Source organism: Colletotrichum abscissum (assembly GCF_030869225.1).
Source record: "Colletotrichum abscissum strain IMI 504890 chromosome Unknown Scaffold_5.1, whole genome shotgun sequence".
In the NCBI taxonomy this organism is placed as follows: Eukaryota; Fungi; Ascomycota; class Sordariomycetes; order Glomerellales; family Glomerellaceae; genus Colletotrichum; species Colletotrichum abscissum.
In genome coordinates, this window is record NW_026850431.1 from 1499047 (window position 1) to 1514262 (window position 15216).

Genomic DNA, 15216 nt, shown 5'->3' on the forward strand with positions numbered 1-15216 from the left:
ATTCGACGTAGCTTGCCAGAGGCAGCAGTGATTGGACAGAGAGAGCCCCAGATCTGAGCTAAACCGAAGCTCACCGCACGTGACTCGAACATTTGGAGGGATTGGCAGGCGACCGGCCGGGGAACGGGGGGATGGGCCAAGCAAAGAGCTGGGAATTTTTAGGTAGCCATTCCTCAAAAAAAGTCCCAGGCCAAAAGACGAGCCAAAGGTGCAAGATTCTTTTACGCATCTCGACTGGCGCCTGTCTCTCTGCTTTGCACCCAATTGCATCGCGTTTCCACGTGTGGCACGTCATAATACTTATTTCCTTCCAGATTTGAGGTGATTAGCCAGGCTTCATCCAGCTATTTTCCTTCTCTTTATCCCATAGCTGCCGGTTGCGACAGCAGCAACATAGCCAAACCTCGTGGCTCAAGCAACAACACCCCCCAAGCTGAGTGCAGCGCGAAGCACCCTAACAACAGCAAGAAATAGAAGAGGGGCAACAAGAAGACGAAAAAGAAAAGAAGCACAAGGGGAAAACTCTTATCAACAAACGCGACCCCTCCAGCGAATGCGAAGGACCACCCTGACTTACACGTCCTCCCTCCACAAGCCGGTCACGTCGCAACAGTCATGGCTTTCAGCTTCGCGAACCAAGGAAATGCCACGGCCGGAGGAGGAGGAGGACTGACTCAAGGCCCCGAGCTGGAGGTGATCCAGACCGAGGTGAGATCTGGACACCGACACCGTCGATGCCGCTGTCTTTTGAAAGTTCGAGGCTCACCATGTAAATCTATTCAGGCGCTTGGTTTCAAGTCGATTGCAGGCGACGCGAAGCTCCGACTCACATCCGCCTGGTCCCCGCCGCCCGCCGATACCGCCTCGCTCATCAGCATCGCCTCCCGCCGAGGCCTCGTCGCCGCCGCCGGACCCGACGGTATCACCATCACCTCGACCGACTCCGTGCGCAAGGGCTTTGAGGGTGAAAAGGAAGGCGATTCCGATGTCCGCGCGTTCCAGCCGCAGGGCAAGCTGCCCATGCCTATGAGGGTGTCGCAGCTCGCCTTCAGCGCCGACGAGAACTACCTGATCCTCTCCGCCGAGAGCGGAGGCGGTCTCGCGGTATACGAAGTGGAAAGCCTGCTCCAGGGTGCCACGAAAGCTGCGTTTGAGCTTGCGACGAACGGCGAAACTTTGAGGGCGCTCTTCCCGAACCCCACGATCGAGAAGGCGGAACTGTGCGCCATTGTGACGAATAACGGCAACCTGCACATGGCGAACCTGAAGGAGAGGTCAGTCAGCAATGCTCTGAAAGCACAGGTTAGCTGCATAAGCTGGAGCACAAAAGGAAAGCAGCTGGTGGCGGGCTTGGCGGACGGGACCATTTTCCAAATGACCCCTGAGGGTGAGGCCAAGGGCGAGATCCCGCGGCCATCAAACGTGTCGAATGCTCACGGTAGGTTCTCGAGCTGACGGAACGCGCAACCATGCTGAACTAATTGACTACAGTATCGTCTCTGACTTGGCTGGAAAATCATCTTTTCCTCGCCATCCACACATCAACTTCGGAGTCCCCCCCAAATTCAGTATACCATCTCATTACTAGAAAGCTGCCATCAGATTTCACTTTCCAGAAGCTGAACGACCCCGTCGACCCGTTTGGCGCCGAAAAGCCGCCTCATCACTCAATATTGAGGCTCAAGGAATTCCCTCCCAACCTTTCAGATCTCCTCATCGTGGCATCGACCGTCTCCCCAGACATCGGCCTCCTCAGTAGGGCGAAGTCACCCCTGACTTCTGATCATCCAGTCGACACCGCCGGCGTCTTTACCACAACAGAACTGGCCGATGACTCGAAACGTGCCTCTCTGCCCATGAATGACAGCTATGAGAACACCATCCCCATCGGTGTTGCCCTTGATCTCTCAGCCAAGGACAAGGTATACAAGCCCTTGCCCGCCGATGAAGAGATTGAAGATTCTCCCGGCCCAGTGCCGGGTTTGTGGGTGCTGAACAATGAGGGTGTACTGAGTTCATGGTGGATCATCTACGAGGACTCCATCAGGCAGGGCACGACATACCCTGGCATGGCCGCGGTTGATACTTCCGCGCCCCCTGCGGGCGCATCCAGCTCGACACCAGCAGCAGCACCGGTGACGGCCCCAGCTTCGAACACATCAGCATTTGGCGCTCCTTCGAGCACCCCGGCCTTCGGTTCGGCATCCGCCTTGGGCTCAGGCCAAAAGGCCTCACCGTTCGGTTCCAGTGGATCCAAGATCCCTACATTTGGTGGCTCGTCAGCCCTGGGATCTAAGGCTTCACCATGGGGCGCTGCGACGACGTCTTCCGCCGCTCCCGCCGCTCCCGCAGCCTCTGGATCTACGTTTGGCAGCGGTAGCCCCTTTGGGGGCAGCTCAGCTACATCTGGCTCTCCTTTTGCTCAGGCCTCCGCAACAAAATCAGCGTTCGGCACTGGCGGCTCTTTCGGAAGCCCTTCCGCCACAACTCCAGCTGCAAACAAATCAGCGTTTGGCAGTGCTAGTACCTTTGGGGCCCCTTCCGCTGCTTCATCGGATGCACCCAAGTCGACGTTTGGTAGCGGAAGCGCCTTCGGGACCCCCTCTGCTACGCCATCGGCTGCACCCAAGTCAGCGTTTGGCAGTGGCAGCGCCTTTGGGACACCAGCTGCTTCCTCATCAGGTCCGGCGTTTGGCCAGCCTTCATCAGTCGGTTTTGGTCAGTCGTCGTCGCTTGGACAGAAGTCCTCTCCATGGGCGTCAGGCGGAGCATCTGGTGCGAACACGTCTGCGTCACCGGCGTTCGGCCAGCCTAGTAGCTTCGGAACATCCGAGAATAAGAGTGTGTTCGGCGGTGCATCAGCAGCCAAACCTGCACCTGCGTCTGGGGGATTCTCTAGCTTTGCTAGCTCTGGTGGATTTGGTTCCCTTGCAAATAAGGGCAACGAGGGTGGTAGTGTTTTCTCCAGCAAGACTTCGTCAAGTCCATTCGGCTCTGGGGGTCAACTGGGCACGGCTTCTAAGGATACCGCGTTCCCTCCCCCGAGCTCGACTGGCCCGGCGACTAGCAATCCCTTCAGCCAGCCTTTCAAGTTGGGAACCACCTTCGAGGCAGATCCCTCTGCCAAGGATGATGATGAGAAGCCTTCTACCCCTGGCGGATCCTCTCTGTTTGGCAGCAACTTCGGCTCTGCACTGGGAAGCGCCGTGACGAAGACTCCTCCTAAGGAAACGACCACAGAATCGAACGAAGAAACACCGAAGCCCAAATCGGTCTTCAGCCTTGGCCAATCCACAACGCCGAAAGAGACTCCAGCGCCTTCCAAATTTGGGTTCCCACCGACTTCAACATCAGCCCCCAAAAGCGGCTTGTTTGGATTCCCTTCTCAGCCAGCGACTGGAGGTTTGTTTGGTTCTGCGAAGCCGGCAGAGAAGACACCAGAGGTCAAGACCGAGTCCAGCACTCCTCTTCCCCCTGATACGACTAGCAAAAACTCATATCCTCTTGGTGATTCCTCGTCTTCTTCGGGCACCGGAAATGTTCCTTCAGACAGTGGAAGTAAGGCTTCACCTCAAGTGGACAATGCGCCTCTGCCTCCCGATTTCCTTACTACGCCAAAGGCAACGTCAACGAAGGCAGCCAGCGCTGCTCCGCTACCGCCTGATTTCCTCAAGCCTTCAAAGCCACAGGGAAGCACTACTCCGGCCGACGAAGCTCCTCTCCCACCCGACTTCCTCACGCCCAAGCCTGGCAAGACCGCAGTGTCTGCCACGCCTTCGGCGGCGCTTCATTTGCCAGCAGACGACCAGTCCTCGCCCGAGGAGCTTGAACGGCCGAAATCTACTGCACCTGCTGCGGCTCCGGACTTCCTCAAGATGCCCAAGCAATCTTTGTCGTCGGCAACGTGGTCGTCTACCCCTCAGAACACGACACCTGCAGTAGACGATGCTCCGTTGCCGCCAGACTTCCTCACTAAGCCCAAGGAGCCTGTCTTCCCTTCCATTCCGACTGTGCCTGATAGTGAGCATGACACCGATCTTGAGGATGAGGACGACGACGATGAGTCTGAGGGCAGCGGCGTCATTGTCTCCAAGGATCAAAGCCCATCCATGACGGCGATGACCCCTACGGCGGGCATGACCCCGCAAAGCTCGTTCGGTGGTGTTAGTAGCAGCACCTACTCCGTTCCACGGACGGAGGAAGAGAGACCGCGGGCATCGTTGTTTGGTGACCTGAGCCGCAATGCTCCCATGTTCCCCCGACCGTCCCAAACCAGCCCTCGCTCTCCCAGCCCAGTCCGTGGCGCTGTGCCAGGCCGCATCATGCGCCAGGAGTCTGCTCGTTCGGTTAGTGCCCCGGGCATGGCATCTCAGATTCTTGCAGCCCAGAAAAAGCAGCCTTCGCAGATGGGGTCATCCATTGTCGGGAACAAATCCAACGATGATCACTTCATTGCTCAGCAAAGACTTGCGCGCCAAAGGCGGCAGGCCGAAGAGACCAGGGCGCTGGAGGACGAGGAGGATGATGAGATTCAGAAGATTCTTGCTTCCAAGATCGAGCCCACACTAAAGCTTGATGACTTCATCGCCCACTCAAACGTTGTGCCGTCAGCCAAGGAGACCATCCCGGCCCAGGTGGAGGCAGTGTATCGCGACATTAACTCGATGATCGACACCCTTGGTCTGAATGCTCGCTCTCTTGCCAGCTTTCTCATGGGGCACGACATCGGATTCAAGGCCGGGGGTCGACGCAAGCAAGACCTCGAGAACCCAGACAGTTGGGTTCTCTGCGAGATTGATGAGCTCGGAGAAGTCGTTGACAGATCTTTGGCTCAGGACCTCGAGGATGGTCGTGTTCACGACGTTGAAGAGAAGCTTGAGGCGTGCAACGAGCTCGCCCGCGAAATGTCTCGCCTCCGATCAAAGCAAGATGATCTTAAGAAGATCATTATGGTGAAGACGGACCCCGACCAAGCCGACATCAGCCGCTCTCTGCCTCTGAGTACCGAGCAGGCAAGTCAGCAGAACGAGCTGCGTCGCGAATACACAAACTTCACCAAGCTTCTCGCCGAAGCCGAGGAGGCCTTGACGATCCTAAAGACCAGAATTGCCGCCGCGAACAGCGCATCTGGCAAGGGCACCTCCAACATGCCTACCGTCGAGGCCGTCATGCGGACCATTGGCAAGATGACCAGCATGGTGGAGAAGCGATCCGGCGATATCGACGTCCTCGAGAACCAGATGCGCAAGCTCCGCTTCTCGTCGGTCAACAGCCGCGAGGGCTCCCCGATGGTCACGCCCCAGAGGAACAGCCGTTCCATCCTCTTCTCGCCCGAGCGATCTGCCGTGATGGCGTCGCCCGGAACCCTGCGTAACTCCATGGTGTCCTCCGTGGCCTCGTACGGCGGCCGCGGCGGCACGGGCACGCCTCCGCGCAAGAAGCTGAGCGGGTTCAGCGGGGAGGAGAAGTCGGAGTTGATGGCGAAGCGGGCCAAGCGCCAGGCTGTGCTGAACAAGCTCAAGGCTAATGTCGAGAGGGCGGGCGTGAGCGCGTGGGCGATGGAGGATATTGAATGATGGATTCTGTGGTAAAGGGTGCTGAGGCTGGTGAGTCTTTGTTGGCCCCCATTCCACGGGGTTTAGGAGTTTCGGAATGCAACACGGGGCATATGGAATAGTGAAGCGGAGATAGTGTATGGCATAATGTACAAAAATCAAACATTCATACTAGAGCTGTGTTGAAGATTGTGACTTGCATGAGTTGGTTTTTGGGCTGGAAGAAATCACCATTATATGACGTGACCCGTCGGTTCATGCCCACTTTCACCTTGGGCCAGTTCCTTAAACGAGCCTTGTTTTCTCTCTCGTCTTTCTAAGGTCAATGTCGAGTTCTTTTTGGAAAGTCCCATCGTTAGAATGTCGTGTCGTACCTAAGGTAGACATGAATGGTGGATAAGCCGCTTGCGCATGCGTGTCGACATGTCTCATGATGTTCAGCTTCCACGCTCTCGTGTACCCACCTAGGTCTTTTCCGTTTTACGTTTCTCCCCTGCAATCCAATGTCAATCTAAATATGTGCAACAACACAGGCGAGTCTCCGTTGCGTTGAATCGGAGTAAGTTGGAATCAATCTGGCGACAAAGTGCAAGCCCAGGCGGAGATCTTCGGAAGATCACCTCCCCTCGGTCGGAGGCCCCCGGTTCGTGGTACCGAAGCGGTAAATCTGCCGAAGATGGACGGAAGATATCCCGGCTGCGGGATACCGGGACGGGGTGGGAGCGGCCCCCATGGATCCGCTTCGTGTCAGTGAAATGCCCTTGACGTCACCTCTTAAAAGTGTCCCTTGTGAACTTTGGGGCCATAGGGTTGCTGGCGCAAGTGGAAACCTCCTTGACACTTTGCGATATTGTCCTCATAAAGTGAGAAAGGTTCCTGGGATGCTCGATGGAAACCTGAGATGCTTTGAATACCTAACCTGGATGATGGACGGGATATCAAAGTCAGGGAACATGGCAGTAGATTAGGGCAGCCTTTCTTTCCCCGGATTTCCACGAATCGCACAGTCCACATGAATAGAGAGAGCAAGGTAGATTGGGCGTATCAGCATCGTTCCAAATATGTGTTGCGAGTATGTCACTGATTCTCATTGAGGTACATCACCCAAGCACACATTGGCAAAGTTTGGACATGGAGGCTTTGGGACTGCTTTCGCAGCAAGACATTTGGACTAGGACTGGGGACAAGCCGCGGGCAGCTTATGAAGAGGGAGCCGAATGGAAGTTGTGCAAAAACCATTGAATACCGTCGCTGAGCCATGTCTTTTGAAAACACCTGACATTAATGCCGCCCGATCTACCGTTCGTCGTTATCGCGTTTGTGTAGCCGGCCAGCAACATCAAGTTGTTGATTTTTTTTTTCATTTCCCCGTCCTCGAGCCCCCGACAATAATGGCTACTCTTCGCGACCCGTACACAAACGTCTCTTCCATTCTTTTGTCGAATCACGCAGAATCATATTCCCATGTCTCGATGAAAAAAATAGGGTGGGGGAGGGTTCTCGGCGGGTTGTGCGTTTCGCCCTTCATGCGTGGTTGTTTGACGAGTTTGATTTGATGCCTTTTTTTTTTTAGCAAGCAAGGCACTGTGCTCTTGCTCTTGCCTGGACCGATGCAACCAATTCAGAATCCATCCTCAAATACCAACTCCGTCCGATGATGAGTCCGTTTTTTAAATCGACGAGGGGTAGAGCATCACGCGAACGGATGCGCCGAAAGAGCGGGTGGGGAGGGGGTTGGAGAACTTGGCGCGGACGACGCCAGAGTTGCCTGTTTCCTAGTATTAGCTGAGGGCTCGGTTTCGCGGGGAAAGTGTTCGATCGGAGGAGGCTGTATTTACCGTGAGGGCGGGTGACCTTGCCCCAGATGACGCGGATCTTGGAACCGCGGATCTCCTTCTGGGCCTTGTAGACGTAGGCGATCTTCTTGCCGAGGTAGAAGCTGCTCTCATATTAGCCACCGTTTCGTGTCGGGCGTTGCGAGGGGAAAAGGCGTGGATTGGGTGACATACTTGGCGGCGTTGGTGTCGTCAACTCCCTCGATCTTGATCAGACTCGTCTTGGAGTGGGTGACGTGACGGCTACGCTGGTAGCTGAGGTGACGTCCCCTGAAACGCATGTTAGTTTCGATTCTTTCGGTTTGAAGTACATTTCGTCGCGCAAAGTTTCGGGTCGCTGAGGCATCGTTTGTCCAGGTGATGGGCGCAGTCGTATAGATCCACGAGTTGCGTCGTCGGTTCCGATGGGTAGAAAATCGATTGGGTGCAACTTACTTGACGTATACTGCAGAGAATCATGTCAGTTGAAGTTCCATAATATGTAAACACCATAATGTGATATCTTCAGAGTGCTCGATGATTGACCATATTCACAGGGTTCAAGGCAATGCGCGGCTCTGTTCGACATTGCAAACTTTTGCACCAGGGGGATTGGACATCGAATTACTCACATCTGTGACCGGCTTCCGAAGGCATTTTGGCGGTGGTTAGTATGTCGACGCTCCAACCAAAGGGACTCGAGAAAGGAAGGCAGAGGATTGTCGATGGACTAATACTCCGGGCGCTCGTCGTGGGTTGGCGATTTCGGTATGTTCGCTACGGGGGCCGATAGCCAATTTCGAATTTCGTCGGCGCACAATTAGGGCTGCGGAGGCACGTGAGATGACTAAGGTGAGGTGCAGACTCCACCCCACCTCAATTCAATCCATTTTTCGAGATAAGATAAGGTAAGCCATCTATTGTGGCTGGGATCAACAGGTGAGGCGCAGTCAGCCTTCCATCCTTCCACGTTCCGTCCAGGCGTTTCCAAATTTACCATTTCATGGATTTGTGTTTCTCGGCCAACTCGGTGTCAATCCCGCCCAGCTGCCGACCCGGGACCCAGTCTGGCCTGGACGCGTCTTTGCCGCTATTCAGCCCACACCGACTTGCCTCGCACCTTCATTCGCCCGAAGCCTTGCAGCCGCGGCGGATAAGATTTTGTCGTTGCGGGAGAAAATCCGTCAATGACAAATGCAATGATGCACCGCAACGTCCATTTATGTGTGAGCCTCACCGGAGCTCCTCAGCCCAGCACTGGTTACATACAGCAGGCAGTTGCCGGGGGCGGGGGTTGCCGAAGTGAAGGTCGGCCGTAACTGATGACCTATACCAACTTTCAACTTTCGATAGAGAATGGCAAACTCGGAAACAGATGTGCGGCTCGACCGGAGTTCCAGAATACTTCAGGCCATCCGTTGGAGCTTGGACGGCCGAAACCGCGGAGTTGTGAGACAGTTGCAGGGCGGCCTTTCCTAGCAGTCCGACGTCCCAAGTATAAACCACACCCAGGTCCCAAAATCTCGCGGGATTCCCTGAACTGGATCGGCGTCTCTTTGGTATACACAAGAAGAAGAAGAAGGGGGGGGGGAAAGGGGAGAGACAAAGTCTGATGGTCATGCAGGAAATGTCTCAAACATCTTCCACTATTGAGGTGTCAACCGAACCACGGATAATCCCACGCAACCTACCAGGAATTTCGGACCTTTGGAATTAGAACCGACGAAGACCGAATCGTGGGGGCCCAACCCAAGAGCGACTCCGGAGATGCTTCCAAATGCCCTGGCGGCGGCCGTGGTAATAAATGTCCGGCACAGGTTGAGCCGCCAGCTTCAACGATTGGAACGCCTCAAAGGGTGGGCTTGCGGCAATTTCTGGCCGCCAAACTCTGCCGATTGCCCAGCAGGTCTGCGGTAGAGCTTCATGCCACAGTTGCATTGGCCGGACCGGCAGCGGAATGGAGTTGTGGCAGCTGGCATGGAGACTTCTTGGAAGACCCCGCGGTGACAACATCGGAGCGATGAGAAGGGAAGGGGAGAGAAGGAAACGCACCATAGGCATATCCGCCTGCCCTGCAGCAGCGACAGATATGACTCTCCAATGCAACTGGGCCCGACACGGCGACGATACAGGCCAGAGTGTGACAGGTCTGTCGTTACCTGACGGAGCACCGTTTCACACAGGCTGGCGACCCACGCTTTCCACAGCTTTCCTGAATTCCGCCCTCGCTTCTCAGCTACCCAGACCGATCTCATAAGCAGCAAAGTCCGATCGGGAGCCTCGGCGGTGTCCGGCGTTTGGAAGAGAGGGACTGGGAGTACCGCCGCATCAGCTGGGGCCGGAGATGGAGCCCAAGCCAAAATCCAAATGTTCAGCCATCAATGCTGGGCAGTCTTGCTGATGTTGGACCCTTTTTTGGGGGCCCTAGTTATCTGAGGTCATACCTATGTGTGATGCTATGTTGACATGGTGACTGAGTTGGGGTGGTTTATTGCACGTATACCAGGTACCCAAGCAAGTGGGTGAAAAAATCGATTTCCTGCTATTCATCTTGATGAATACCCCTTTCACTACTCATATCATTACTACTATCCCATTTGTATTAAAGTTCTTCTTATATACGTAGAGGAATATACTTTGTTCTAAAGATATTGATCTCAGTGATAATAGCGGTGGAACTGCTTGTCGTATTTGTCGAGCGGAAATCGATATTGTCACCTACTTGCCTGGGGCCGCGAATCCTGCACGTCTGCGCGGTGCATTGAAGCAAAGTGTGCGCTGGTGGGCTGAAGTTGCAGCGGCAGGGCTCTGAATCTTTTTTTAATGTTTTCCCATTTTCCTCTGATGTTTTATGTTTCTGGAGCTCCGGTGCGCTCTGACAGGCGTTGGTCCAACATTTCTGCTGCAGCTTGCATACGGAGGCACCTTAGCTCCTCTTCAGTCGAGGTACCCGATCTGCTCGAGAATCTTTTCATTTCTTTTCTTCGGGCAGGGGTCTGGCATGTACAGTACCTGCTGTTCTCACTCGCCCCTGGGTCTTTAGGATTCAAAGAATGGTGTCCCGAACCGGCGGAATAGAATAGCGACGCTTGCATAGATGTTGCACGATGATTGCTCTACAGAACCTATGTAACCAAGACAGGGCAGTCGCTTATTCTGAAATCAGATGCGGCAGAGAGACAGACACTCGCCAGTCCACTTACAAGTTAGTGGGAGGGATTGGCTTTGTGCTGGGAACCCAATTGCCCACCGTCTAGTCTTTGATGCCGTCAGCGCGCCGGACCAAACCAAGGTGGCATGGGCGTGAATGACTCTGTGCACACTGGAGCTATGCCAGGAAGCTATGACTAGGTATTCGTACATACCGCAAGGTTGAGCCGAGTCGAGTCGAGGGATCTACGGATGCTTGGGATGGTCGCTGCTCAGTCACCACTCATCAGTGATCAGTGATCAGTGCTGATGGGCCGGGGAGCTTAAGACCGATAAATACGTATGAATCTCCGGGAGCGCTCAACATTTTGTCGACAAGACCGAGGAGGTGCCCCTCCTTTCTTCCCCTCCATTGACATCAACCCTGTTCAAGTCCCGCGACCAAAGTCGACGAGGAGCAGACAGAATAACCCGGTGACATTGAACGAGGGGGGCCGGAGGAGCCCTTGCCTCTCGCAAAAAAGCACCGAAAACCTGTAGAATAATCCACGAGAGCCCGCTCGCTCACTAATCCTCGCTCTCCGTCTCCGTGCGCTCTCAGCTCCTTGCCGTGTCTCTGTCTCTCTCTCTCTCCACACAGCTTGTTCCTCCGTCCAAGTTCAACTCCACGTCCTTGACCGTCCGGCGAGAGCGGGCGGGCGCTTTTCAGGCTTGGGCTGTCTAAAATCACAAAGACAACCTGTGCCAACCTCTGTCTCACCAGTGTGCTTCCATTGTATAGGTATCCATAGGCCTACCTTACCGGGTAGGTACCGCTCAGTAATGCCGCCGAAATCGACTTGATCTATCAATTATCCACTTGCCCATCGAGGGAAGCCTACCCACCTTCACCAGAGTGATTCGCTCTCAAGCGCAAAAGGGCGAGCCGCGGTGCGGTTGCGGGACTCGACTTCAACAAGTATCAAAGTACAGTACATGGCACGCTAAGGCGGCACCAAGAAGTGGGCTGCAACTGTGAGTAAGCTCCCCCTGGCTCCCGTACTGCTTTGACAAACCCCGTCGGGATGCACTAAACGCGGTATGTTGACCTGATCTCAGGCTAAGTATCTTTTTGGCTTTTTGCCGTCTTGTCTGTCCCGGTCTTTGTACGGTACTCGCTCCCCTGAGACTCTAAACCCCCCCCCCCAAAGTCCCCCTCTTTTTCCTCCAGCGCCTTCGCGCCGCACCACGCTGCCATGCCCTGCCTGGCGTACCACCACGGTACGGATACCGCGTAGGTACCCATACCATATCCCAATTCACCCCATCCACACATGCGTCGGGTCCGTTCTGTCGTACCCATTCACCCCTCTACACCCCTACCTCAGAGGTGAGGTACATCTGTGCTTCGTCATTACTAAATACCCCAATCCATCCGTCCCGGATTCCGCCCAGCATCTCTTTCCAAAACCTTCCCAGCTCGCTCTTCTGCCCTTCTGCTTGCTAACTTTGGTTTCCTGCTGTAGAGGCTTTTCTTTCCCCCTTCTTCTCTATATCTCTCATCCAAAGAAACATTCATAGTCGAGCCAGCTTCATCACTGACATCACACACACCATGGCCGATCACACCTCCGCCGCAGCGTATGTCACCCCGCCTTCCTACCCCACCAACATTCCCTTCCGCTGTGCTTTGCGATTCCGGAGGTTCACTCACCATCGCTGTCCGACCTGAAATCCGGCAATTTGGGTTGTGCTAGAATGGCAATGGCCTCGTTCTGGTTTATCGGTGTGCGAGTTTGGCTGACAATGGCGTTAATTACACAGTTCTATGGAGCTCAAGGAGAACACCGTCATCGTTGTTCTCGGTGCTTCCGGAGATTTGGCAAAGAAGAAGACTGTACGCGAATGAGAGCCTCCTCATGGCCGGAAAATCTGCTGACATTTCTATAGTACCCTGCTCTGTTCGGTCTGGTACGAACTTCACGACCGCATTGACATGCCTCTCCCACGGATATGGCGAGCTAACCCGGCGCAAATAGTACCGAAACCAGTTCCTCCCCAAGGACATTAAGATTGTCGGATATGCGCGGACAAAGATGGACCACGATGACTACATCCGCCGCATCAGATCCTACATGAAGACACCCACAAAGGAGATTGAGCAGCAGCTCAACGACTTCTGCAACCTCTGCACCTACGTCTCTGGCCAGTACGACAAGGACGAGTCATTCCAGAACCTGACCCGGCACCTCGAGGAGCTCGAGCAGGGCAAGCCTGAGACTCACCGTCTCTTCTACATGGCACTTCCCCCCAGTGTCTTCACCATTGTCTCCCAGCATCTCAAGAGATGCTGCTACCCCACCAAGGGAATTGCGCGCGTTGTCGTACGTGCCGCCCACGTTGAATCTTAGCCCGTTGCTTATGGGGATGCTGACATGATGACGTCTGCAGATTGAGAAGCCCTTTGGTAAGGATCTTGCCAGCTCCCGGGAGCTTCAAAAGTCCCTCGAGCCCGACTGGAAGGAGGATGAGCTCTACCGCATTGACCACTACCTCGGCAAGGAGATGGTCAAGAACATCCTTATCCTTCGCTTTGGTAACTCCTTCTTCGGCTCCACCTGGAACAGGCAGAACATCGACAACGTCCAGATTACCTTCAAGGAGCCTTTTGGCACCGAAGGCCGTGGCGGTTACTTTGACGAGTTCGGTATCATTCGCGATGTTCAGCAGAATCACTTGCTTCAGGTCCTCACCCTGCTCGCCATGGAGCGCCCCATTTCCTTCGCCTCGGAGGACATTCGTGACGAGAAGGTGCGCGTTCTCCGCGCCATGCCCGCCATCGAGCCCAAGAACGTCATCATCGGACAATACGGCAAGTCATTGGACGGCAGCAAGCCATCGTACAAGGAAGACGATACTGTCCCCAAGGACTCGAGGTGTCCCACTTTCTGCGCCCTTGTCGCATACATCAAGAACGAGCGCTGGGATGGCGTTCCGTTCATCATGAAGGCCGGCAAGGCCCTCAACGAACAAAAGACTGAGATCCGTATCCAATTCAAGGACGTTACCTCGGGTATCTTTAAGGACATTCCCCGCAACGAGCTTGTCATGCGCATTCAGCCCAACGAGAGTGTCTACGTCAAGATGAACTCCAAGCTGCCCGGTCTCAGCATGCAGACTGTCGTCACCGAGCTTGACTTGACCTATCGCCGCCGCTTCTCTGACCTCAAGATCCCCGAGGCTTATGAGTCATTGATTTTGGACTGCCTGAAGGGCGACCACTCCAACTTTGTCCGTGACGACGAGCTGGACGCCAGCTGGAGAATCTTCACCCCTCTGCTACACTACCTGGACGACAACAAGGAGATCATCCCCATGGAGTACCCCTATGGTTAGTCTTCGAAGTGTGTACGCTCTGTAGCCAGCTCTTTCTAACCATTTCCAGGATCTCGTGGCCCCGCTGTCCTCGACGACTTCACCTCCTCCTATGGCTACAAGTTCAGTGATGCGGCTGGATACCAGTGGCCTACTACCTCTGCTCAGGCTGCCCCGAACAAGTTGTGAGTAAAACTAAGTGCGCGCCTTAGCGTAGCTATCATACATAGAAGAATTGATTCTAAAGGATGTCTACGAGCAGTTGAGCAAACCCCTCCACCCCCGCTACACCAACTACAAAAAACCACACTTTCGGCCAATGCACCCGCGATATCCCACTGCGCAGCCTATGGCATTCGCAACGTATCATAACCATCGAAGGGAGGGCATAGATTTCAAATGAAGACGACATAAATAAGGGAAGCCAGGAGCAAAGCCCACGGGTGAACACTGGTAGGACGATGGACATTTCTTCGCTTTGCTTGGCCGGTTCAAAGAGGATAGAAAATCAATGAGATTCACGTTTCTAATGATCAAAACTGTCTGTTCCTTACACTTGCTATGATTGACGAACTCTCGTTCCAAGAACGGTCCGTATCCGAAAGGTATACCAAGACACGACTGTCCTCGACAGAGCCGGGGTGACGAGGGTACTCACTTAGTAAGGTACCTAGAGCAACGAGTCAGTCACTGTTGAAAGCGTAGGTATTCATAAGAACGTCATTGTGGGAAATCTTGGACACATGCAATGAAGTTTTGATGCAACGAGCCAGCCCAGAATGCAGCTTACAGCAATGTTCGATCTCTAGGCTTGTAACTCAAGAAAGGTACACGGATTTGGTCCTGAAAGGTGCAAAATGGCCATCGTGACTTTACAGCTGGAAACGATATATGAAGGGTACATGCCAGGATTAAGTGACTAGCTAGGTGAGGTACCGAAGTATTTCGAGGAGCTCCTACCTCAAACAAAAGTACGGTAGTTGATAAGATAAGGTTAATCTGCTAAATACGGTTAAGGTGGTTTGCGGCTTGGAGTTGCACGGTGGACCCCATGGCTGTCCTATTGGCGGAGATCACATGACACCCCGACCCGGATGAACAGCAGGGACAGTCGACTGCTGGCGCCTGCCCGTAGGCGTGGCTGTCCGAGAAAAATGCTGAAGGCTCGGGTTGCACCGTGACCGATCTAGTTCCCGCCCTGCTTGTATGCCTGGCTGCACGCTCTCACCATCGCATCACCACTTGCCCAATTACCTAGCAGTCAACAAACTGAACGTTTTTGCGCGGCCCGACTTCCACGACCCTTCGGAGACTCCGTATGCACCGAATACCTCGACTTGCGA

At 54.4% G+C, this 15216-nt stretch overlaps 3 protein-coding genes across 3 annotated transcripts; 2 read left to right on the forward strand and 1 right to left on the reverse strand.

Annotated features, from left to right (window-relative positions):
* Positions 1–615: 615 nt before the first annotated feature.
* On the forward strand, positions 616–5576 carry CABS01_03003 (uncharacterized protein; the record flags this gene model as incomplete). The annotated part of the gene is made up of 3 exons (XM_060536380.1): positions 616–708; positions 784–1438; positions 1492–5576. The coding sequence occupies 3 exons, from the start codon at positions 616–618 to the stop codon at positions 5574–5576; spliced, it is 4833 nt and encodes a 1610-aa protein (XP_060394292.1).
* A 1649-nt stretch (positions 5577–7225) lies between these two features.
* On the reverse strand, positions 7226–8026 carry CABS01_03004 (60S ribosomal protein L33-A; the record flags this gene model as incomplete). Its single annotated transcript, XM_060536381.1, has 5 exons — positions 7226–7323; positions 7394–7494; positions 7565–7660; positions 7826–7835; positions 8002–8026. The coding sequence occupies 5 exons, from the start codon at positions 8024–8026 to the stop codon at positions 7226–7228; spliced, it is 330 nt and encodes a 109-aa protein (XP_060394293.1).
* A 4087-nt stretch (positions 8027–12113) lies between these two features.
* Positions 12114–14062, forward strand: CABS01_03005 (glucose-6-phosphate dehydrogenase; the record flags this gene model as incomplete). Its single annotated transcript, XM_060536382.1, has 6 exons — positions 12114–12139; positions 12323–12395; positions 12449–12469; positions 12538–12882; positions 12950–13889; positions 13944–14062. 6 exons carry the CDS (start codon positions 12114–12116, stop codon positions 14060–14062), a joined length of 1524 nt encoding a protein of 507 aa, XP_060394294.1.
* Between the last annotated feature and the right edge of the window lie 1154 nt (positions 14063–15216).